The 24,690-nt window shown below is 46.5% G+C and overlaps 1 protein-coding gene across 2 annotated transcripts in view; it reads right to left on the bottom strand.

Annotated features, from left to right (window-relative positions):
• Positions 1-24,690, bottom strand: part of KSR2 (kinase suppressor of ras 2) — an 868,249-nt gene that overhangs the window by 775,801 nt on the left and 67,758 nt on the right. For both annotated transcript variants that reach the window (XM_063964329.1, XM_063964330.1), the window contains exon 2: positions 4,708-4,848. In XM_063964329.1, the coding sequence (XP_063820399.1) occupies positions 4,708-4,848 (141 nt within the window). The remainder of the gene's footprint in view (positions 1-4,707; positions 4,849-24,690) is intronic.

Raw genomic sequence — 24,690 nt, 5'->3', positions numbered from 1 at the left:
CTTATCTCCTTTCAATCAATGTTCAATAATACTCAGTCAGGTGCAACTCCACTGGCCCAATAATTTTGTAAGTTTACACACTACCCAAATTGGTAGTTAACTGTGTGTGTCCACTATGATCCTATCACCTCAATGTCTGCAGTGCAGACATTGCGCTGATAGGATCATAGTAGACACACATAGTGGCGTAAGTTCATCCCCGTTGCCCAGAGGCAAGTAAGAGTTTGGTACCTCCGCCCCTCGAAAAAAAAGTACCAGGACAGAGGTAATACGGGCAGTACTGAGATGAAAGGGACAGTCCAGTGTGGCTAGGACAGACTAAGACAAAAGGGACAGGCACAGGACAGAGGTGACAGGGCCAGAACAGAGGAGCAGGAGAGATGGGTTACAGGACCAGGACAGAAAAGAGGGGACAGGAGAGAAGGGTGTCAGGGACAGGACAGATGAGGCAGGGCCAATACAGAGATGACAGGGACAGTGGGGAGGAATAGAAATAGGACCAAGCATAGGTGACAGCGCCAGGACAGAGGGGACAGAGACAGAACTGAAGGTATAGAAGAGATGGTTAACAGGGCTAGGATAGAGTTTACAGGGTAATGACAGGGACAGGACAGGTGTGACAGGGACTGCACAGAACGGAAGGGTCAGCAGAGAGAGATGACAGGGCCAGCAGCACAGAGGTGACAGGGACAGAATAGAGGTGACAGTGACAGGAGAGAGGGGAGACAGAGCCAGCACACAGGTGACAGGGTTGGGACAGGACAGGGGTGATAGGGACAGGAAAGAGGGGAGACCGGGCCAGCACAGATGTGACAGAGTCAGGACAGGGGTGACAGAGACAGGACAGGGATGGCAGGGATAGAACAGAAGGGTCAGCTGAGAGAGATGACAGGGACAGGACAGGAGTGACAGTGAGAGGAGAGAGAGAAGGCAGGGCCAGCACAGAGGTGACAGGGACAGGAGAGAAGGAAGGCAGGCTCAGCAGAGCGGTAAAAGGGACAGGAAAGGGGTGACAGAAAAGAGGGGAGACAGGGCCAGCACATAGGTGACAGGTTCAGGACAGGGGTGACAGGGACAGGACAGAGGGGACAGGGACAGGACAGAAGGGTCAGCAGAGAGATGACAAGGCCAGCACAGAGGTGACACGGACAGGGCAGGGGTGACAGTGAGAGGAGAGAGAGAAGGCAGGGCCAGCACAGAGGTGACAGGGACAGGAGAGAAGGGAGGCAGGCTCAGCAGAGCGGTAACAGGGACAGGAAAGGGGTGACAGAAGAGAGGGGAGACAGGGCCAGCACATAGGTGACAGGTTCAGGACAGGGGTGACAGGGACAGGACAGAGGGGACAGGGACAGGACAGAAGGGTCAGCAGAGAGATGACAAGGCCAGCACAGAGGTGACACGGACAGGGCAGGGGTGACAGGGTCAGGAGAGAGGAGACACAGAGCCAGGCTTAGTAAAAAGATCCTGTGACCGGTGACAGCAGTGGGTGTTCTGGGCAGTTACTCAGTTATAGTACCTACTGTACAGGACACTCATCCGCTTCCCAGCCATGCACCTCATCCCATATCATCACTCCCCGCGATGCTACTCTTTTGTTTCCGGGATCACTGGGTCACAGAAGCGGTAGAGGCCGGGAGCCGTGAGGGGGCGGAGCATGCAGGCGGGCAGCTACAGCGCTGCCCGGCTCGCTGTATGCGGCGGTGTGAGGAGGCGGAGCCGCTGTTCCCCACCGCTGGCAGTGCAGCAGCTAGCGGTGTGGGGGCAGGAAAGCCATGCTGGGTCAAGAAAGTCGTAACTGGTCCCTGCGCTGTACACACTGCCTCCGCTGACGCTGCCCTCCACTCGGCAGCTCCTGTGTCTATTACAGCTGGAAGGGCACGTAACTGCCGGGGAACAATGGAGTAAGTGCCCCCTTCAGGGTTGGAGCCCGGCGGCAAAAGACTCCATTGTCTCCGGCAGTTCCGCCCCTGGACACACACAGTTGTTTGTGCCTCTTGATCATTTGAGACGTGTCTGATCAGTGGTCTTTCTCCATAAAAAATTAACTACCAATTTGGGGAGTGTATAAACTTACAAAATTATTGGGCCAGTGGAGTTGCCACATTTCCGACACCACTACTGGCAGTATTTTAATGATTTGCCCCTCGGATTTGATGTGAAGTAGGTGGAAATGATCATTATCCACCACACTGTACATCTGTAGATCTTTATATACACCTGAGGAAGTCCTGTTAAAAGGACAAAATGCGTAGGGTTTTAAAGAAACAAGGTGATTAGGACACCCAGTACACATTGGAGAGTCCCTACCACTGAGCTCACATCCTGGGGTTGTTGGTGGTACTCAGGTTTACATCTGTCTTTGTGTAATTTGGTTGTTCCTTGTAATATACCTTGTATGTAATGTAGAGATTGTCTCACATTATATTTTATGTTTGATGTTATCAATAAACATCGGAATTTTATTAATCCAAGGTTCTGTTTTGGGGACCTCCAAACCGGTGACACCATTGCGCATGCTCAGTCTGGGAAAAGATTTAAAATTAGATGGCCACTTACCTGCTCTTCAAAATTTGTTGTCTATGTGCTTATTTGCCCTTGTGGGCTTCAGTATGTAGGCAAGACTATATGTCAGTTTAAAGAGAGGATGGCGCAACATAGGGCGGCCATTAGAGCCGCACTTCTATCTAGGCATAGTGAACAACCGGTGGCACGCCATTTTGCCCGATTGGGACATGGCGTTGCCACCATACGCTATAAGATCATTGATCATGTGCCTCAATCATTGCGGAGAGGAGATAGACATAGAAGTACTACAACTGGAAGCCCATTGGATTTTCCGTCTTGACACCTTGACCCCCAAGGGTCTAAATGAAACCATGGGTCTCAATTGTTTTCTGTGATCATAAAAAAAAAAATTCCCCCTTGGTATTCAGGTCTCTTGTTTGCGCAGTAATTGCAGGATTGGTTAATGATCTGGGTGGTATGTTGATTGATATTGAGGTGGTCAATCTGGTTTTAGTACTTGAGTCTTATGACAGTTTACGGCATATATTTATTTAGTATGCTTTGTGATCTAGCTGGTATAGATGACAGATGGTATATGTATTAGCTTTGAATGTAAATATTTCTTTTTGGTCTAAAAGAATCTGTCCCAATTATCCTACAATTGTGTTTATATTTTAAGTGTTTTTCTACGGCAACCATGAATTGTTTGTGTTTTTTATATTATATAATTTTTTTATTTTTCATATTATATCATGTTTATATTAGTGGTGTATTTTGTTTATATGGTGACGTGGCACCGCTCGTTTTAAGGATGCAGCCTATGTATTTAGTTGGTCTTACAGTGCTGTTGTGCAATGCCCGTTTTGTGTATTTACATAGTACGTGCTGCGGGTTTCCATGGCAACGCCAGCAGCGTCCTTTGTAGCGAGTGTTGCCGTGTCTCCATAGCAACCTCCCCGACGTTCAGTGTGGTGTGCCGGGTCACTTGCACTTCCGGCAGGAGCCGTGTGAGGGGGGAGTGGCCACGGGTTCCCGGGACGCTGGCGGGAATGCTTGAAATTTTGGATTGGTGGGGGTAATGTATAAATGTTGTGTTTTGATTGCATGTCATTATCCTGATGAAGGGGGAAAACCCCGAAACGTTGATGTGATGATACATTAAAGCTTTGTTGCTTTATTTTGCACGATTTATCAAGTCTCTGAGTGCCGCTTCCTGCTGTTTGTTGCATGTGTAAGAAGGCACCAGAGCTGCTATTACATCTTATTTTTGGAGTGCCGGATCAGCTTTATGGATAGATATATATATATATATATATATATATATATATATATGTACATACAGTACATACATACATACATACACACATCATATTTGTTTTCCATCTCTTTTTATGAAAGGGGACAGGGGCCAAGCTCCGGTAAACTTACGCCACTGGCTTGGAAAAATAAAGTGAAGAGAGATAAAGTAATAAGCCAATCAGCTCCTAGCTGTCATGTTGCAAGCATAGCTTATAAAGTGACAAAAGCTGACTGGTTGTTTTTTTATCTTTCTCCACTATATCGTTCTCCAAGCACTGGTGTTTCTATAATGGCTGCAATGTGTCCGGTGCACACACCGCACACACTGCACTCATATTTTAATACTTACCTTTCCAGAGTCCAGTGTAGGGCGCTGCAGTCACAGTGAAAATCGCTGGCACAATGGCCGTCACGCATGCGGGCGACATGTTTCTGGAGTCAATGTGGAGACTACTACACCATGCAGAGGAGGGGGCCCTTCTGGAGTTGCACATGGATCCCCTCCTCTGTTGAAACGCCGCTGTCTTCAAGCTTTGATAAATTTCCCCTTTTATACCTTCCAGTATGACCCACATCTGGACAAAGACTAGGAGGGGGGGGGGGGGATATAATGAGGAGCCATTTGTTAAAATCACTGAGTTTTGCCATAGGATTTGAAGCAGAGATATTTTTTTTCAATTAAGGAAACCCAGTGTTTTGGGTAGGAAAATATTTTTTATTATTATTATTATTATTATTATTGTTATTTATTTACTTTTAAGTAAATATTCTTATTGTGTCCTACTAAAATGATTTAACCTTTATTATACACATGAGCACATTATAAACTCTAATACAGTTTATGATTTCCCGACTACACTATAAAAGTGTTTGTATCAGTAACTGCGCTTTGCTCCCCTTTACCTCCATTACTTCTTTACGGATGCTGACGATCCTGAACCAATGCACAATTTGGGGAAACCCTTCGAGCTCTGCATTACGCTCTTGCAGAGCCACTTTCCTCTTGCAGGACAGCTGACGGCTGAAGTATTTCACCAGTTTGCTCTGAAACAAAACAGACAAATCAGCAAATGATGGAAAGTATGTCCTTTGTTATTAAGTTAGTAATATTGAAAAAATATTATTTGAGCATGAAACATCTCATATCATTAATGGGAGGATTCTGTGTATGTGGACAAATCTTTTTGACATTGATATTCTTCAGAACTCAAATACCATGCAGTTGGAGTCTAATACCAATTATGTGATTTTCTAACATCTTCTGGGCATTGCAGTGTGAGTGTTCACAGGAATCTTCATAAGTACTTAGTAAGTGGTTCCTGGAACTCTTACCAATATGTGGCCCCTTACTGAAAAGTTTACTTTTTTGTAAAAAGTGTTTGTTTTCAACTTGCAATCTCAGACATACTGCATATAAAGTACAGAAGTATAGCAAATTTTTGAAAAAGCGAGGACGCCCAACCCTTTATGCAGCTAAACCTGATTACTATGGGCGCGATATGCGAGATAACGGGGATAACTTTAGAAAGGAGATTGGGCGTGATATGGCATTTGAATTCCGCCCTCACTAGCCAAAAAGGACCATCTTTTAAAAAAATGTGCTATATTTCTGTACTATAGTATATATGCAGTATGTGTGCTAAGAACTTCAATTATACTTCATGTTAATTGTGAGGGTTTATTTCAATTATTTTTACTCTCAGTGTTCTTAGTGCTAGGAGTGTGCATCTGCATCTCTCTTCCTCCAGCTTGGTATTAGAAGCCTCAGCATGATAGCAACTCTTGATATCTTTAGTAATAGGGTGTGCAATCCAGGTCCCCCCCCCCCCTCCTTTTTCCACTATATTTGTGTATATATTGTACACTGCAAGGCAAGGCTTCCTTCCCCTGGTATTGGCACCCCTCCCATTCACCCTCAGGTGTTTTAATTAGCTGGGTTCCTGCATTTCAGATCACACATTCATAAGGCCCTATTTAGAGGTAAGTCTTGAATAAATTTATAGAATGTGATAGTATTAGGAATGTTAGGGACCCATGTGATGAAGTCACCTGGCCGCGGTACATGGGCCCGCATATTTGCTCAAACGTGTGCTAAGAACTTCAATTATAATCTATGTTAATTGTGAGAGTTTATTTAAATTATTTTTACTCTCAGTGTTCTTAGTGCTTAGAGTGTGCATCTGCATTTCTCTTCTTCCAGCATAGTATTAGAAGCCTCAGCATGATAGCACCTCTTGATATCTTTAGTAATAGGATGTGCAATCCAGGTCCCCCCCCTTTTCCACTATATATGCAGTATGTCTGAGATTGCAAGTTGAAAACTAACACTTTTTACAGAAAAGTTAACTTTACAGTAAGGGGCCACATATTGGTAAGAGTTCCAGGAACCACTTACTAAGTGCTTACTAAGCCCCTGGGGTAGCGAGGCGCCCAATCCTTTATGCAGCTAAACCTGATTACTATGGGCGCAAAATGTGTGATAACGGGGATCACTTTAGAAAGGAGATTGGGCATGATATATGATTTGAATACCACCCTAAATCAGGTAAATTCTGTACCATAACAATATAATGTAAGATGGGAAAACATGGTACCTGGATAAGTGAGGAACAATATAAAATAAAATAAATTAAAAGTAAAGCACATTTTGTTCACTACAGCACAGTTTATCAATGTAAAACTAAACTATCTGATCCAGTGGTGGCAGCTCAGGTGCTGAATGGCTTCAAGCAAGCAACATGTTGTTCTGCTAACCTTCTCGTCCTTCATCCGGTAAGTGCTGTCACACAGTGAGCATAGGGTCTCCAATATAGCATAGTGGCAATATATTATAGTGACACCACCACCCACACTCTGATTGGTGGATGACAACTGACAGCCACTAATCAGTGTGCTACTGTTCATTGTAATGTGGTATAAAATGAACTGAAGGGCATAATGTTACATAATAAGAACTGGGGCATTGGAATGTGGCACAATATGAAGTGGAGGCACTATTATGAGGCATAATATGTACTGGAGACACTGAACTGTATATCATAATATGAATTGGGGGTACTGTGATACATAATGTGTACTGGCAGCCTTACAGTGTTGACATCATGTAAACTAGGGCACTACTACGGTTCATAAAATAAACTGGACACTACTATGGGACATAACATCAACTAAGGCACTACTCTGGTCCGAAAATTAAATAGGGTCCTGCAATGGGGCATAAAACTCACAACTTCTGCGGAGAGGTATCAGCATTCAAACAGGGGCCCCTTTAAAATGTTGTGACGGGGCCCACAAAGTTCAGACTACGACCCTGGATCCACCACTGACTGGATGGTAATGTCTAACTAGCTTTAATAGCCAGCCGTAAAATAACCTACATGACTGCTAATGTCATACTTGCCTACTCTTCCAGAATGGCCAAGATGCTCCCGAACATAGGGTAGCCCTCCCAGCCCCCTGGAAGAACAGGCAAGTATCCCAGTCTCTGAGGCATACCCCTGCCCACTGCCCACTTAGCGAGTAAAGTGGGCAGTCCTGGCGGATGATGACGTGATACTCGATGATTTACGTCATCATAGCCACCCCCCTTCACTGCATAATGCTGGTAATCTCGGCATTGTATTGTGGGGGGCATGGCTACAATAACGTGATGGCGGCCACCACACCGCTGATGTACTACTTTATATTGTTATACCTCCACCCCAGCAGCCCTAGGCAGTTACACCATGGCTACCCATTGAAAGTTGAGCATATGTTCCTCATTTATTATGGTAAGATAATAAATTGGTGTATAATCGGGAAGTATTTATTTAAGTTTCTCCAAGTGTATGTTATTCTCTGGCATTACAAGTCCCAGCAGGCCCTGGATGGTAAGATGTACTCCAGGAACCAGCATATCCTTGCACATATGGGTATGCTTGCAAATGTATTTCCACAACTGCCAGCATAACGAAAACTTACCCCAACATCATCATCCACAGAAGTTTGGAGGTGCCCCAGTCCAGCAGGGTTGTTTTCTCCTATGGAATTATACTATAGGTTTGCACTTGTTTTATGGGGTGACTAACAGAATGGGGTATACTTGGCTACTCTCCTGGAGCTCTTGCAGGATAAGAAGATCCGCCTTCAAAATGGCATTAAGCAGTGGGGGATGGGTCCTGCTAGACTTGGAAACCAGAACGTCATCATCCCGCTGTCGGATTCTCGTGGGTTTTGGATTCCATATAAGGAGCGTCGCCGACATTTTCACTCCAGTCCTGGAGAGTGTAGTGAGAGGACATGTCTCCTCAGTGTCCGTGTGGGAAAAAGGGGTGGCGCGTGGGGTGGCGACCTGCTCTTATGCGTTGTTCCAGTGCTGCCTTGTGCTGTATCAGTCCAGTGGTGGTGTCTTGTGCTGCATCAGTCCAGTCACAGTGGTGGTGTCCTGTGCTGCCATAAGTCCAGTGCTGCTGTATAAATCCAGTCCAGTGGTGCTGTGTTGTGCTGCATCATTCCAGTGGTGGTGTCCAGTGCTGCATCAGTCCAGTGGTGGTGTCCTGTGCTGCCAAAAGTCCAGTGGTACTACTGTATAAGCCCAGTGCAGTGGTGCTATGTTGTGCTGCATCAGCCCAGTGGTGGTGTCCTGTGCTGCCATAAGTCCAGTGGTGGTGTCCTGTGCAGCCATAAGTCCAGTGGTGGTGTCCTGTGCTGCCGTATAAGTCCAGGGGTGCTGCCGAATAAGTCCAGGAGTACGGCCATATAAGTATAGGGGTACTGCCATATAAGTACAGTCCAATGGTGCAGCCGTATAAGTCCAGGGGTACTGCCATATAAGTCCAGTCCATTGGTGCTGCCATATAAGTCCAGTCCATTGGTGCAGCCATATAAGTCCAGGGTTACTGCCGTATAAGTCCAGTGGTGCAGCCGTATAAGTCCAGGGGTACTGCTGTATAAGTCCACCAATATTGTGCATGCATTACATCTGGGCAAATTCCAGCACGTCCCATGTTTTGCACATACAATTAATTTGGTGGTAAAGAATTTTTTTTTTAAATGACAGGGGCGTGCAGGAGATGCTGTCGGTGGCCCGAAAAATTGCGGCCACTTTCGACATTCAGCCACTGCGTGCCACTCCTAGATGGGCCAGGTGTTTGTGCCGCACACTTGTGTCGCTTAACTTAGCCATCCAGCTACCTCATTGCACCTATTTTTCTTCTTTGCATGATGTGCTGTTTGGGGCCTATTTCTTAAATCTGCCATCCTGTCTGCCACTGCAGTGCCACTCCTAGATGGGCCACGTGTTTGTGCCACACACTTGTGTCACTTAGCAAAGTCACAATACTGTTTTTAGGTCAAAAGGTTGCACCGAGGTAGCTGGATGACTTTGCTAAGCGACACAAGTGTGGGGCACAAACACCTGGCCCATCTAGGAGTGGCACTGCAGTGTCAGACAGGATGACACTTTTAAAAACTAGGCACCAAACAGCTTATCATGCAAAGAAGAAAAAGAGGTGCAATGAGGTAGCTTGATGGCTACGCTAAGCAACACAAGCGTGCGGCACAAACACCTGGCCCATCTAGCAGTGGCACCAAACAGCACATCATGCAAAGAAGAAAAAGAGGTGCAATGAGGTAGCTGAATGGCTAAGCTAAGCGACACAAGTGTGCGGCACAAAAACCTGGCCCATCTAGGAGTGGCACTGGACTGGACTTATACGGCAGTACCCACTGGACTTATACGGCTGCACAACTGGACTGGACTTATACTGCAGCACCACTGGACTTATGGCAGCACAGGGACACCACCACTGGACTGATGCAGGACAACACAGCACCACTGCAATGGACTGGACTTATACAGAAGCACTGGACATATGGCAGCAGAGGACACCACCACTGTGACTGTACTGATGCAGCACAAGACATCACCACTGGACTGATGCAGGACAACACAGCACCACTGGACTGGACTTATACAGCAGCACTGGACATATGGCAGCAGAGGACACCACCACTGTGACTGGACTGATGCAGCACAAGACACCACCACTGGACTGATTCAGCACAACACATCACTGGAATGACACATAACACAGAGCAGGTCGCCACACCACTTTCCCGCACAGATAGACACTGAGGAGACAATGGTGGCGACACGCGGCTCCTTTTATGGAATCCAAAACCTGCGAGAATCCAACAGTGGGATGATGACATTTTGCCTCGTTCTGGTTTCCGAGTCTGGCGGGAAGTCCAGAGCTTGGCTCGGGAGATGAAGTTCGGTTCTCAGAGAACCGAACCCGATCATCTCTAGATATAATATATGGGCAGAGGGGACCTTGGACTGCAGACCCTAATTTTAAACATAATGAGAGGTGCTATCATGCAGAGACTTGTAGTACCACACAGAAAGAAAGAAAATGCAGATGCACACTCTATAGTACCTAGCACTGCCAATCAGAATAATTATAATAAACTCTGAAAGTTAGCATAGAGCAAAATCGATCTGCTTGGCATAATATCTGGGCAAAAATATGGGTCCACCAACCAACGTCTGGGTGACCTCATGTGGTGGGTCCCTAACACTTTGGTTCAAGTCCAGGGTACGTGTAATGTAATAAAACTCACACTGTGGCACATTACATTGAAAGCAAAGCTGCTACTGTTACTAGGACTACATGGACATTTGTTTCTCTACATATTTTTACATCATCAGAAAAAAAACTGTATAAATAAATATTAATAGCTATACTTAAAATCGGTTCACGCTGCAGCTGTGTATAAATGTGCTTTTTATTATGTCCACAAGATGGCACTGTGGCACCAACTGTTGATCTATACAAGTACAGACAAGGTAGGAGGATAGTTTAAATGCTAAAAGAGAAAAATGATTACTCATATTTTTCTGTTTTTACAATTCAAGTAATTATTATATTATGTAAGAACTGTATACAATAATCACTCGCTACTGCTGGATCTATTGACTTGATTGTTTAGCCCTATAGGCATATGAACTGATCTGTAGCCAATATGGGGTGTGAGACTTAATGGCAAAGAGCCAGTTAGGGCTGTAACACACTAGCCGGTTTTCCCCGGATGGCAAAAAGCCGGGCAAAGTTTGTCCGGCTTTTTGCCATCCGCCAGGGTCTTTCACACACAATGGCTTTGAGCCGTGTGTAATGCTGTGCGCATGCGCAGCATTAGACAGGGCTTGAAAAAAACCTGTTGTGTGTGAAAGCTCCCATTCACACACACGTTCCACTGCATACAAGGACGGCCCGGCAACCGGACCTTCCAGTGGATATTTTCGACTTCAACCCGGCTGCCACCCCGGGGCTGTGCAGTGTGAAAGGACCCTACCCTTTGCACTGTTAATTACAATACCGGCACGGGAAAAAGCCATCCGGCTTTTTCCCGGCTGGCAAAAGCCGGCGTGTGTGTTACAGCCCTAACTTATTGATGGCAAAAGAAAGTGTGAACATGCTAAGTTGGTCATTGGCCAACCACTTTTCTAATCATGCCCATGAGATTTTTATAGGACAGAATGGTAACTTGAGACCATATGGACCGTGCATTTGGAATAGTTTGGAAGAAATGGCCATGTTGTTGGACTAAATTGCTGTATGTGTGTCCAGCGTAACATTCTAAAGTCACTAAGAGGCTTATTCATTATCCTGTATGGGGACATTCCATAGCGTTTCCGCATGTTTTAGTAATGTCCCTATTCATTATCATCATTATTGAGATAACTGTTGAGTACTTTGGAAGACCAATAATTAGCATGTAATACGAGACAGTAAAATGCAAACAGAAGGGAGTTAGAGCTTATAGGGGGAGCTCAGGTCCAGGAGAGAAATATTACTCAGGCATGCACACAATACTTAGAAAATAACTTCTCACCAAAGCAGCAAGGTACTGAGCGTTCTCTGCTCCCCCACACTGTTACATAAATCCAGCACACAACAGCAAACCTCCAGTATCCGATACACATGATATACAAAGTTGCCTTGTCTCATTACCTCCTTACACATCTACTATGCTCTGAGGATTGCTGGATTCCCCCATACAAACACCACATGCCCAGGAGAACGTGCAGATGTGTAAACTCTCTCCCCTGAGCTCAGTATCCGGCTACAGTATGTCAGCTTGTCTTCTATTTAATCCATCTACCAGGCAGAACCAAAGCAAAGGAAACAAAAGATTTCCCTTTTACTCTACAACTCAAATGCTGTACCTTACACATTTTGTGCTTATCACACCCTTTGGACCAGATGCACCATCGCTTGGAAAGTGATAAAATGGAGAGTGAAAAAGTACCAGCCAATCAGCTCCTAACTGACATTTTTCAAACACAGCCTGTGACATGGTAGTTAGGACCTGATTGGCTGGTACTTTTTCACTCTCCGTTTTATCACTTTCCAAGCGATGATGCATCTAGCCCTTTGTCTCCTACAGATAAAACAGAAAGCTGCACTTAAATATTACTCAATTTACTGACAAGCAGGGAAACACAACTTATATTAATATCATACTTGCTTACCCTCCCGGAATGGCCGGGAGGCTCCCGAAAAACGGGTGACCCTCCCGGCCCCCCAGAAGAGCAGGCAAGTCTCCCGATATCCGCGGGTCACCCCCTGCCCGCCGCCCACTTAACGAGTAAAGTGGGCGGTCCGGGCAGGCGGTGACGCGATTCTTGTTGAATCGCGTCATCGTAACCACGCCCCTGCTGTATAATGCCGGTAATCGCGGCATTACACAGCGGGGGGCGTGGCTTAAATGATGCGGTCCAGAAGCCACGCCCCGTTCCACCTCTGACCCGCCTCCGCTCCGCCTCTGGCCCGCCCCCTGTTACGTCACCTCACTGCCCGCCCCCCCTGCTGAGCCGACGGGCTGCTCTCTCCCGGAGAGAGCAGCCCAGAAGTCGGCAACTATGATTAATATATGTACTTTAACATTTATTGATTTGAGGACTTTGGAATTTCCACAAGAAGTTTGAATGTAGAGCCTGAGAAAATAACATTGACTTCTGGACCTGCACACAAATACCCAGGGGTGGATTGGGATGGAAAACCAGCCCAGGAAATTTATGGAAGCAGCCCTAGTGGGGTCTGTTGTGAGGGTGGGGTCTATTCGAGGGCAGGGATTCCTCCTCATAGGGTCTGTTTCGGAGTTGGTTGCAGTTGCTGCCTTCCTTGCATCTTTTGCTGCAGTTGCAACCGTGACTTTATGCTAATGATATTACAGCACAGTTCCCTAGTGTACATCCAAATATGCAAGTAATGAGGCACACACTTTTAGTGTCTACAGATACTACAGTCTTTAGACGCCACTATCGGTTGTTCAATTGAAACTTTCACCAGCCTTATGCTAGGTGCAGATCATCCGTCTATAGTATGGCATATACAGGGGAGTCCCACCCACTGATGTTTCCAGCAGCCAGCAGCAGGGAACAGCGGCTCTAGGACCACTGACACTGTGCTTGGGAGTATGAGCATAAGGGACACACTGCCCAGAGTGAAACCGCCCTCACAGACCCCTATCATTAACATGCTGCAGGCAGGCTATGATAGTGCTGACAGGTTGTGTGTGATGTACCATTCCCCCCCCCCCCCCCCCCCCTTCATGTCAGTCACACTGTCCAGTCCATTCTTACCAAGTCCACGCCCTGCCCGAGGCTCCGCCCCTTCCCTACCAGGGCTCCACCCCCTTCCAAATATTAACCTAACCTATCTTTAGCCTCTTCACCCGGAGGACCCGCCCCCTTCCCCTCCTTTACCATACCACACTGATCCCTGACCCTGTCCTCCCCAAGTCCCTTCCTCCTCCTCACCTCTGCCCAAAGGCTGTTTCCATCCTTCTGAGCTCACTCAGAAACAAAAGATCCTTCTCCCAGCTGAGGTAAGTATATGGGGTGGGGGTTGGGGGGTCTATTAGTGCAACTTGTAGTTGGATTGTGGGGTGTATGGGTATTATGATGGTATTTTAGTATTATTTATCACTAATGTGTACATTGAAGTTTGTATTTATAGGTTTTAGGGTGTAGTCAGAATCGGAGCTACCCACTCAGCAGAGCATGCAAAGTGGGGAGGCGCTGAGCTGGAGATGCGATCTCCCTGCCCTGTTGCAGATTTCTGTTGTTGCTGCTGGCTGCCCTTGCACCTGTCAAACTATGTGATAGCAACGTCGCTGGCAGCGTGAGCGGCTCTTCTAGCGTCAGCTCCTTCCCTCCCTTCTCTCTCCACCCCGCAACCTGCACTGCATGACGGCAGAGTGAAGCGGCTCTTCTAACGTCAGCTAACACACTCCGTCCTCTCTCCTCCCCCTCCTCCCTGCTGCCTGCACCTTTATGATAGCAGCAGCACCGGCAGCGTGTAGCGTCAGCTATTCCCTCCCTCCTCACCACTGCCTGCACCTATATGATGGCAGCCGTGTCGGCAGCGTGTAGCATCAGTTACCTCCCTCTCTCCTCTCCCTCCTCCCAACTTCTGCACCTGTATGATGGCAGCGGCGCCGTCAACGTGTAGCGTCAGCTACCGCCCTCCCTCCTCTCTACTCCCCCTCCTCCCAACTTCTGCACCTGTATGATGGCAGCGGCGCGGCAACATGTAGCATCAGCTACCTACCTCCTCTCTCCTCCGCCTCCTCCCCACATCTGCACCTGTATGATGGCAGCAGTGCCAGCAACATGTAGCGTCAGCTACCTCCCTCCCTCTTCTCTCCACCCCCTCTTCTCCACTTCTGCACCTGAATGATTGCAGCTGCGCCGGCAGCGTGTAGCGTCAGCAATTCCCTCCCTCCTCACCACCACCCGCACCTATATAATGGCTGCAGTGTCGGCAACGTGTAGCATCAGCTACCTCCCTCTCTCCTCTCCCTCCTCCCAACTTCTGCACCTGTATGATGGCAGCGGCAACATGTAGCATCAACTACCCCCCCTCTCCTCCGCCTCCTCCCCACATCTGCACCTGTATGATGGCAGCGGCAACATGTAGCATCAACTACCCCCCCCCCCTCCGCCTCCTCCCCACATCTGCACCTGTATGATGGCAGCGGCAACATGTAGCATCAACTACCCCCCCCCCTCCGCCTCCTCCCCACATCTGCACCTGTATGATGGCAGCGGCAACATGTAGCATCAACTACCCCCCCCCCTCCGCCTCCTCCCCACATCTGCACCTGTATGATGGCAGCGGCAACATGTAGCATCAACTAACCCCCCCCCCTCCTCCGCCTCCTCCCCACATCTGCACCTGTATGATGGCAGCGGCAACATGTAGCATCAACTACCCCCCCCCCCTCCGCCTCCTCCCCACATCTGCACCTGTATGATGGCAGCGGCAACATGTAGCATCAACTACCCCCCCCCCCCTCCGCCTCCTCCCCACATCTGCACCTGTATGATGGCAGCGGCAACATGTAGCATCAACTACCCCCCCCCCCCTCCGCCTCCTCCCCACATCTGCACCTGTATGATGGCAGCGGCAACATGTAGCATCAACTACCCCCCCCCCTCCTCCGTCTCCTCCCCACATCTGCACCTGTATGATGGCAGCGGCGCCGGCAACATGTAGCGTCAGCTACCGCCCTCCCTCCTCTCTACTCCCCCTCCTCCCAACTTCTGCACCTGTATGATGGCAGCGGCGCGGCAACATGTAGCATCAGCTACCTACCTCCTCTCTCCTCCGCCTCCTTCCAACATCTGCACCTGTATGATGGTAGCAGTGCCAGCAACGTGTAGCGTCAGCTACCTCCCTCCCTCCTCTCTCCCCCACCTCCTCCTAACTTCTGCACCTGTATGATGGCAGCCGTGCCGGCAAAGTGTAGCGTCAGCTACCGCCCTCCCTTCTCTCTCCTCCCCCTCCTCCCAACTTTTGCACCTGTATGATGGTAGCAGTGCCAGCAACGTGTAGCGTCAGCTACCTCCCTCCCTCCTCTCTCCCCCACCTCCTCCTAACTTCTGCACCTGTATGATGGCAGCCGTGCCGGCAATGTGTAGCGTCAGCTACCGCCCTCCCTTCTCTCTCCTCCCCCTCCTCCCAACTTTTGCACCTGTATGATGGCAGCGGCGCGGCAACATGTAGCATCAGCTACCTCCCCACCCCTCTCCTCCGCCTCCTCCCCCCCACATCTGCACCTGTATGATGGCAGCGGCGCGGCAACATGTAGCATCAGCTACCTCCCTCCCCTCTCCTTCGCCTCCTTCCCACATCTGCACCTGTATGATGGCAGCAGTGCCAGCAACGTGTAGCGTAAGCTACCTCCATCTCTCCTCTCTCCTCCCCCTCTTTCCCACATCTGCACCTGTATGATGGCAGCAGTGCCAGCAACGTGTAGCGTCCATCAGCTAACTCCCTCCTTCCTCTCTCCATCCCCTCTTCTCCACCTGAATGATGGCAGCTGCGCCGGCAGCGTGTAGCGTCAGCTACCTCCCTCCCTCCTCTCTCCTCCCCCTTCTACCTGCTACCTGCACCTCTATGATAGGTGCCATGCTGGCAGCTTGCAGCATCAGCTATCCTCCCCCTCCTCCCAACTTCTGCACCTGTATGATGGCAGCGGCGCTGGTAGCATGAAGCGGCTCTTTGGTCCCCAGTCCACCTGACACTGCTCTCCCCGTGTAATGCAGGGCATACACGCTACAATTATTAGCTAATTGCAACGTGTATGTGGCCGAGCAACCCGAAAATATGATAGGTTGAACATGCCGGATCATCCAGCATGTGCCTTGGACATCGGCCGATCAAATGACATTTCCCCTGTTCCTTCACGTGGGAAGGATCAAGAAAGTCTCCTCCCCGGGGACGGAATGCAGATATAATGTGATATACACTGTGTGAGAGCTCACAGTGTGTGTTCCATATATCGGCAGGGTCAGATAAAATGTCTGTCGGTTTGACAGACATTTTATCTGCCCGTGTATGCCCAATATAAGTACTGCATTCCCCCCTCTCTTCCCTCCCACATAAGGGGCACTACTGCTGTGAACATTATGTGTGGCTCTACTACTGTGGGCAGTATGTGTGGCACTACTACTGTCGGAGTTGTGTAAGGGGCACTACTACTGTGGGTATTACGTATGGCAGTACTACTGTGGGCATTATGTGTAAGAGGCACTACTACTGTGGACATTATGTGTATAAGGACACTACTGTTGGCATTGTGTATATGGGGCACTACTGTGTAGCGTGACATGTATAAGGGGTACTGCTGTGCAGCGTAACATAACTGTATGTTGTAACATGAATAGGGGACTTTACTATGGGGTGTAATATGAATTAGGGGCACTATGTGTGATGTAATATGAATAAAATTGTGTTACTGTGTGGTATAATAGGAATTAGGGGTACTGTTGTGTGGCCATGTCCCTTCCTTGTGAAATCACACTCTTTTTTCTGCGCCTTCGGCACGCACTGTCCCCTTTATTATGTATCGGAGGGAGGGCGCAAATTTATTGTTTGCAGGGGGGCGATAATTCTTGACTAACATCTATATATTAATTTATTTTTTAACATTTATGTGACTAATCCTCCATGTTATGTTATGAAATTTTACATGTAACATACCTCCCAACTGTTCCAATTTGTGTGGCACTGTCACGCTGTCCCACCTACAGGTCGCAGTGTCCCACGGTGGGGGGGGCACAGCATCTATTCACGGGAGACAGAGGGGCTGGGGGCATGCCAGCAGCTCACAAAGCGCAGGGGGTCCTGAGTTGCTGGTCTAATATGTTGGGAGGTATGATGTAACGGTTAGATTTATGCCATAATATTTCCTCCATGTCTGATGCATGGACCAAAAAATTCATTCTGTAACATCATCACTACTCGCAAATAAAACAATACCATCTACATCCAATATTAAATGAATACATTTAGTATTACTAATAATATTAGTATTCACAATATTTAGCAGGTTCCTGCACTTAATATAGCTGGGACCTCTGCCATTCACTTTCACTATTGCTTGACTAAAGTATGATGCAATATAAATAATTGTTTTGTTTTTATTAATGTTTTGTTCATGTATCACTCTCATAAGTATTTGTTCTTAACCCCCAAAGGATGCTGTACTATGACGTTATGTATATGAAATGTACGTCAGTCTCTAATCCCTTGGGTTGTGTGTGGATCCATGCTGCATTTTACTTGTTACTTGATATACTATATATGTTTGTAATAACCATGCAACTGACATGCTTGTAACACTCAACTATATCTCTGTTCCTGGTAGGAAAGAGGTTAAATCACCAGTTCTAAAGTGCTGACTGTTTATTTCTACAACAGGAAAACCACCAAGATTGATTTGTTGGGCAAAGGTCAATGATAGTTAATGAGAGAGCATAGAGAAGATTAAAGCATATCTGCTGCTGACTGCTTCTCCAATATGATGTAACACACCAGGGCACATGTAAAAAAAAATGGAATGCTGGGTCATGTAGTTCACAACAGTCCACAGGTTCTCAATATCTGCTCTAAAGTAATTGCCCCATAATTTATTTTATTTTTGAATCTGCCTGTTGAATTTTCACACAATAGAACAAACTTTCACAATGACATATAATTGCCGCGGGTGTAGTAGGGTATGCCGGCGGCCGGGCTCCCGGTGACCAGCATACCGACAGCGTGGCGAGCGCAAATAAACCCCTTGTGGGCTTGCTGCGCTCGCCACGCTGCAGGCATGGTGGTGTGCGCTATTCTCCCTCCAGGGGGTCATGGACCCCCAAGAGGGGGAAAAAGTGTCGGAATGCCGGCTGTCGGGATTCCGGCGCCTGTATACTGTGCGCCGGGATCCCGACAGCCGGCAACCTGAAGACCACCCAATTGCCGTATAATTGACTGTATTCTATTGGTTATTACTTTCTAAATCACTACAGATTTAAATACTCCCCAACCAAATGCCAGTGCGAATCCAACTTTTCATGTGAAACCAGACATTTCTTCAGGAAGCCATATATATACAGTACAGTGCAAAAGTTTTAGGCAGGTGTGAAAAATGCTGCAAAGTGAATGAACAGCAGCGAAATCTAAATCATCTCAATATTTGGTGTGCCCACCCTTTGCCTTCAAAACAGCATCAATTCTTCTAGGTACACTTGCACAATTGCACAAAGGAATTTGGCAGGGAGATTGTTCCAAACATCTTGGAGAACAAACCACAGATCTTCTGTGGATGTAGACTTGCTTAAATTGTTCTGTCTCATGAAGTAATTCAAGACAGACTTGATGATACTGAGATAAGGACTCTGGCGGGGCCATACCATCACTTCCAAAACTCCTTGTTCTTCTTTATGATGAAGATGACATTGATTGCATGTTTTTGGTCATTGTCCTGCTGCAGAATGAAATCAGACGCCTCCCTGATGGTATTGCATGATGGATAAGTACCTGCCAGTATTTATTGCATTATGGATAAGTACCTGCCTGTATTTCTCAGCATTGAAGCACAAAGAAACGGACAAGGTTGAGAACTGTAGTCGCAGTGATTGGCCAAGGAAACTTAGTGCATCAGCTGAAAGAAACATCATGCTTACTTACCTTCAAAATGGAAAGGTGTCCAGTAGTGCCGTCAGCACAGAACTGGCAGAAATAGTAGGACCCAGGTACACCCATCTACTGTTTAGAGACATACAAAAAGGAAACCAGGAACTAGCGCTGCATAGTACATATAGATCTGAAGGTAATCCTTTGCAGTTCTACAAGATCCACTGCTTTATCTCTCTCTGGAATTACACTTACAGATAAATTCTACCACGCGTGTCCATAAAGGTATCTTTGTATCAGAAACAATGTGCTGTCCCACACCAATAGAAACGTAACACACTTACAGGATATTTCTATCTCGCGTGTCCATAAAGGTATCTTTTGCTGTATGTAGAAGGCCCCCAAAAAGACTTCACATGATATATGGATATACAAAATAACTTACATTAACTTCCTTTCACGCGTGCCCATAAAGGTATCTTTGTCTGGTATGTCGTCCCAAAGAAGGATTCTGTACAGTTGATTATCCACAAGTGAAAGTTTTTAATACATGAAGTTAAAAAAATGAACAGAGTTCAAACAAAGGAATCCAGGTATCGGCGGCTGATGTAAGATGTCTTGACAAAGGGGAGTGAACTCCCAGAAACGCGTTGAAGCCGTCTGCCGCTGAAGCCGTCTGCCGCTTGCAGTGTGGGATCCTGGGACTCGGTGATTCGGACTTTGTTCATGTTCGCTTACCTGTCTGCAGCCGGTCGGTGAGAGAACAAGTCTTACATCAGCCGCCGATACCTGGATTCCTTTGTTTGAACTCTGTTCATTTTTTTAACTTCATGTATTAAAAACTTTCACTTGTGGATAATCAACTGTACAGAATCCTTCTTTGGGACGACATACCAGACAAAGATACCTTTATGGGCACGCGTGAAAGGAAGTTAATGTAAGTTATTTTGTATATCCATATATCATGTGAAGTCTTTTTGGGGGCCTTCTACATACAGCAAAAGATACCTTTATGGACACGCGAGATAGAAATATCCTGTAAGTGTGTTACGTTTCTATTGGTGTGGGACAGCACATTGTTTCTGATACAAAGATACCTTTATGGACACGCGTGGTAGAATTTATCTGTAAGTGTAATTCCAGAGAGAGATAAAGCAGTGGATCTTGTAGAACTGCAAAGGATTACCTTCAGATCTATATGTACTATGCAGCGCTAGTTCCTGGTTTCCTTTTTGTATATTCCATGGTTTAAGAGGTTTCTGGGTGTAACCTCTATTTTCTAGGAACAAGCAGCAGCTAGTAAGCGCAGGGCTGCTACCAATTTGCTTTTTTCTACTGTTTAGAGACGTCTGGTCAAAAGTGGTCTTATTGAAGAATTGCAGCAAAAAATCATACCTTCGATGTGGAAGCAAGGCCAAGCGACTTAACTATGCACAAAAACATAGGAACTGGGGTGCAGAAAAATGGCAGCTGGTGGACTGATGAGTAAAAATTTGAAATATGAGAAATACAGTCAGGTACTTATCCATTCTGCAAAACTATCTGAGAGGCATCTGATTCGCTCCACATTTATTCTGCAGCTGGATAATGTCCCCAAACATACTGCCAAAGTCATTATTAAGAACTATCTTCAGCATAAAGAAGAACAAGGAGTCTTGGAAGTGATAATATGGCCCCCACAGAGCCCTGATCTCAACATCATCGAGTCTGTGTGGGATTACATGAAGAGACAAAAGGATTTCAGCATGGAAACATCCACAGAAGATCTGTGGTTAGTTATCCCAGATGTTTGGAACACCCTCCCTGCCGGGTTCCTTCAAAAACTGTGCAAGTGTACCTAGAAGAATTTATGCTGTTTTGAAGGCAAAGGGTGGGCACACCAAATATTGATTTGATTTAGATTTCTCTTCTGCTCATTCACTTTGCATTTTGTTAATTGATAAAAATAAACTATTAACACTTCTGTTTTTGAAGGCATTCTTAATTTGCTGCATTTTTCCCACATCTGCATTAAACTTTGCAGAGTACTATATATATATATATATATATATATATATATTTATTTATTTATAAATATAGATATATATGTTTATAAATATAGATATAGCCTGACCCTAACCTTCCAACCCCCCGCAGACTAACCATCCTCACTTAGTGCCTAGCCCTAACCCTCTCTCCCCGCATACTAACACTAACCCTCCCCTACCGCAGCCAAACCCTCCCTGTTTAGTGCCTAACCCTCCCTCCCCGCAGCCTAACCCTAACCTCCCATGAACTGTCTAAACCTACAACCCCCTCCCCCCCAGCAGCCTAACCCTAACCAGCATCAGCATACTTACCTTCGGGATGCTGACAGGCGGGATGCTGACAGGTGGGATTCCGATGCCGGCATTGTGATCAATGTCTGGATCCCGTCATCGGTCTTCTGACCAGTGCCAGGATTACGGTGTCGGTATTCGCTGACTAAATTCCATGTGAATGTTTTCATTTAACTCTTGGAACTACTCTGAAGAGAAACTATTTTATACTCAATGGCGTACACTACCTCCAAGTTAAGGACATTGCTATGGGCACCAATATGCCCCTATCATTCGCCAAATGTTTTATGTTTTGAGGTGGAGGAGAAACTTTTCTACAGTTAACAGAATATCAGGGATAACATCTCATTATACACTTGCTATATGGACAACCTATTTTTACAATGTTTGGGGACTAAAGATAACATTTTGCAAACTATCCACCAAAATAATGAAAGTGCTCATCCCATCAAGTTAACTAAAGGTTGTGATCACCACAGCATTAATTACTTAGATGTGACCATTGAAATTCAGGAACGCCACTTGGCAATTTCCATTTTCACAAAGCTGCTGGCATGGGGAGCTTCAAATGATGACATATAAGGTCAGTCTTTTGCATTATTTGGAATGGGGAAGTGTTGCGGTTTGTCACACATACACACACACACACACACACACACACACACACACACACATATTTTGAGTGACAGTGGGCTCCATTGAAGAAGAATTCAACTTTGAAAAAAACATACAAAAGTAAATCTGAGACTTGCTAAAATGCATACTGACAAGCCATAATGCTTCTGGTAGAACGTCCTCTGAATAGAGTGAAAACCAGAGCCACATCAGTACTATGTTCACAGGGGGAAAAAAATTAAGCTTTCAGTGAAAAGAACACCATACCCACTGTGAAGCATGGAGGAGGCGCAATTATATAGTGGGGCTGTTTCACTACTTCTGGCACAGGATGCCTTGAATCTGTGCTGAGTACAATGAAATCTCAAAGCATGCTGGAGCAAAACATTCTGCCCACTGTCTGAAAGCTCTGTCTCAGAGGCAGGTTATAGGTCCTCCAACAGGATAATGACCCAAAACACACAGCTACTCTGATGTTGCCTTCTATGAGCCTTCTTATTGAACATCTTCCTGGAAAGAACTGAAACATGTAGTCTGGAGTAGGCACATACAGTATAACATCTGAGGCAGCTGGAGAAGTTTGCTAAGGAAGAGTGGGCCAAACTGCCCATTGACAGGTGCGGAAGTCTCGTGGGGAGCTACAGATATCATTTGACAGCAGTGATTGTCTATATAGGTTGTGTAAAACAATGTTAAGTTAAGGGTCCCATAATGTTTGTCCATGCCATTTTAATTTTTTTATTATTTGCAATATTCTGCTGAATAATCAATGAAATGCAATGTCTGATTTCTATTACATAAGGAATAAACAATAAAGGATACCAATTACTTTTGTCAATTTCAAGTTAGTTCCGAGAAAAATATGGTTTCTTTTTTCATGGAAGGGCATGTATGCATGTATATATATATGTATGTATGTATGTATGTATGTATGTATGTATGCATGTATGTTTTTTTGTGCACTGTTATTTTGTTCTGTATGGCCCAATGAAATCGCTCAACTGCCTTGAAACGTTGTCATAATGCACATTTATATTTTGATTACTTAACACATGTTCATCGCCTTAACACATGGAGCGCCGCCTGGCTTTCTCACTAGTGGGAGCTGCAATGCTTCAAACAGAGGAATCTGTTCTCTCTCTCGCTGTAAATAAATATGGCAGAGGTGCGGCACTCAGAAACATTTGAAAAAAAGCTCACGGACGCCAGAGTCGCGCTTCAACGTTTCAATCCATGTAGGATTTTCGTCAGGAACATCTTGCATGGGTTGAAACTTTGAAGCATTGTATATTTAACGATTGTGAGGGCACCGAAACCAGTTCCTTTTTAGGTGGAGTGCCGGGTTACATGTGTATGTATATATATATATATATATATATACACTGCTCAAAAAAATAAAGGGAACACTTAAACAACACAATGTAACTCCAAGTCAATCACACTTCTGTGAAATCAAACTGTCCACTTAGGAAGCAACACTGATTGACAATCAATTTCACATGCTGTTGTGCAAATGGAATAGACAACAGGTGGGAATTATAGGCAATTAGCAAGACACCCCCAATAAAGGAGTTGTTCTGCAGGTGGTGACCACAGACCACTTCTCAGCTCCTATGCTTTCTGGCTGATGTTTTGGTCACTTTTAAAAGCTGGCGGTGCTTTCACTCTAGTGGTACCATGAGACGGAGTCTACAACCCACACAAGTGGCTCAGGTAGTGCAGCTCATCCAGGATGGCACATCAATGCGAGCTGTGGCAAGAAGGTTTGCTGTGTCTGTCAGCGTAGTGTCCAGAGCATGGAGGCGCTGCCAGGAGACAGGCCAGTACATCAGGAGACGTGGAGGAGGCCATAGGAGGGCAACAACCCAGCAGCAGGACCGCTACCTCCGCCTTTGTGCAAGGAGAAACAGGAGGAGCACAGCCAGAGCCCTGCAAAATGACCTCCAGCAAGCCACAAATGTGCATGTGTCTACTCAAACGATCAGAAACAGACTCCATGAGGGTGGTATGAGGGCCTGACGTCCACAGGTGGGGGTTGCGCTTACAGCCCAACACCGTGCAGGATGTTTGGCATTTGCCAGAGAACACCAAGATTGGCAAATTCGCCACTGTGCTCTTCACAGATGAAAGCAGGTTCTCACTGAGCACATGTGACAGAGTCTGGAGACGCCAAGGAGAACGTTCTGCTGCCTGCAACATCCTCCAGCATGACCGGTTTGGCAGTGGGTCAGTAATGGTGTGGGGTGGCATTTCTTTGGGGGGCCGCACAGCCCTCCATGTGCTTGCCAGAGGTAGCCTGACTGCCATTAGGTACCGAGATGAGATCCTCCGACCCCTTGTGAGACCATATGCTAGTGCGGTTGGCCCTGGGTTCCTCCTAATGCAAGACAATGCTAGACCTCATGTGGCTGGAGTGTGTCAGCAGTTCCTGCAAGACGAAGGCATTGATGCTATGGACTGGCCCGCCCGTTTCCCAGACCTGAATCCAATTGAGCACATCT

This window comes from Pseudophryne corroboree, chromosome 1 (assembly GCF_028390025.1).
Source record: "Pseudophryne corroboree isolate aPseCor3 chromosome 1, aPseCor3.hap2, whole genome shotgun sequence".
NCBI lineage: Eukaryota > Metazoa > Chordata > Amphibia > Anura > Myobatrachidae > Pseudophryne > Pseudophryne corroboree.
Note: the sequence above shows the minus strand (reverse complement) of the source record. Positions and strands in the feature narration are given on the sequence as shown.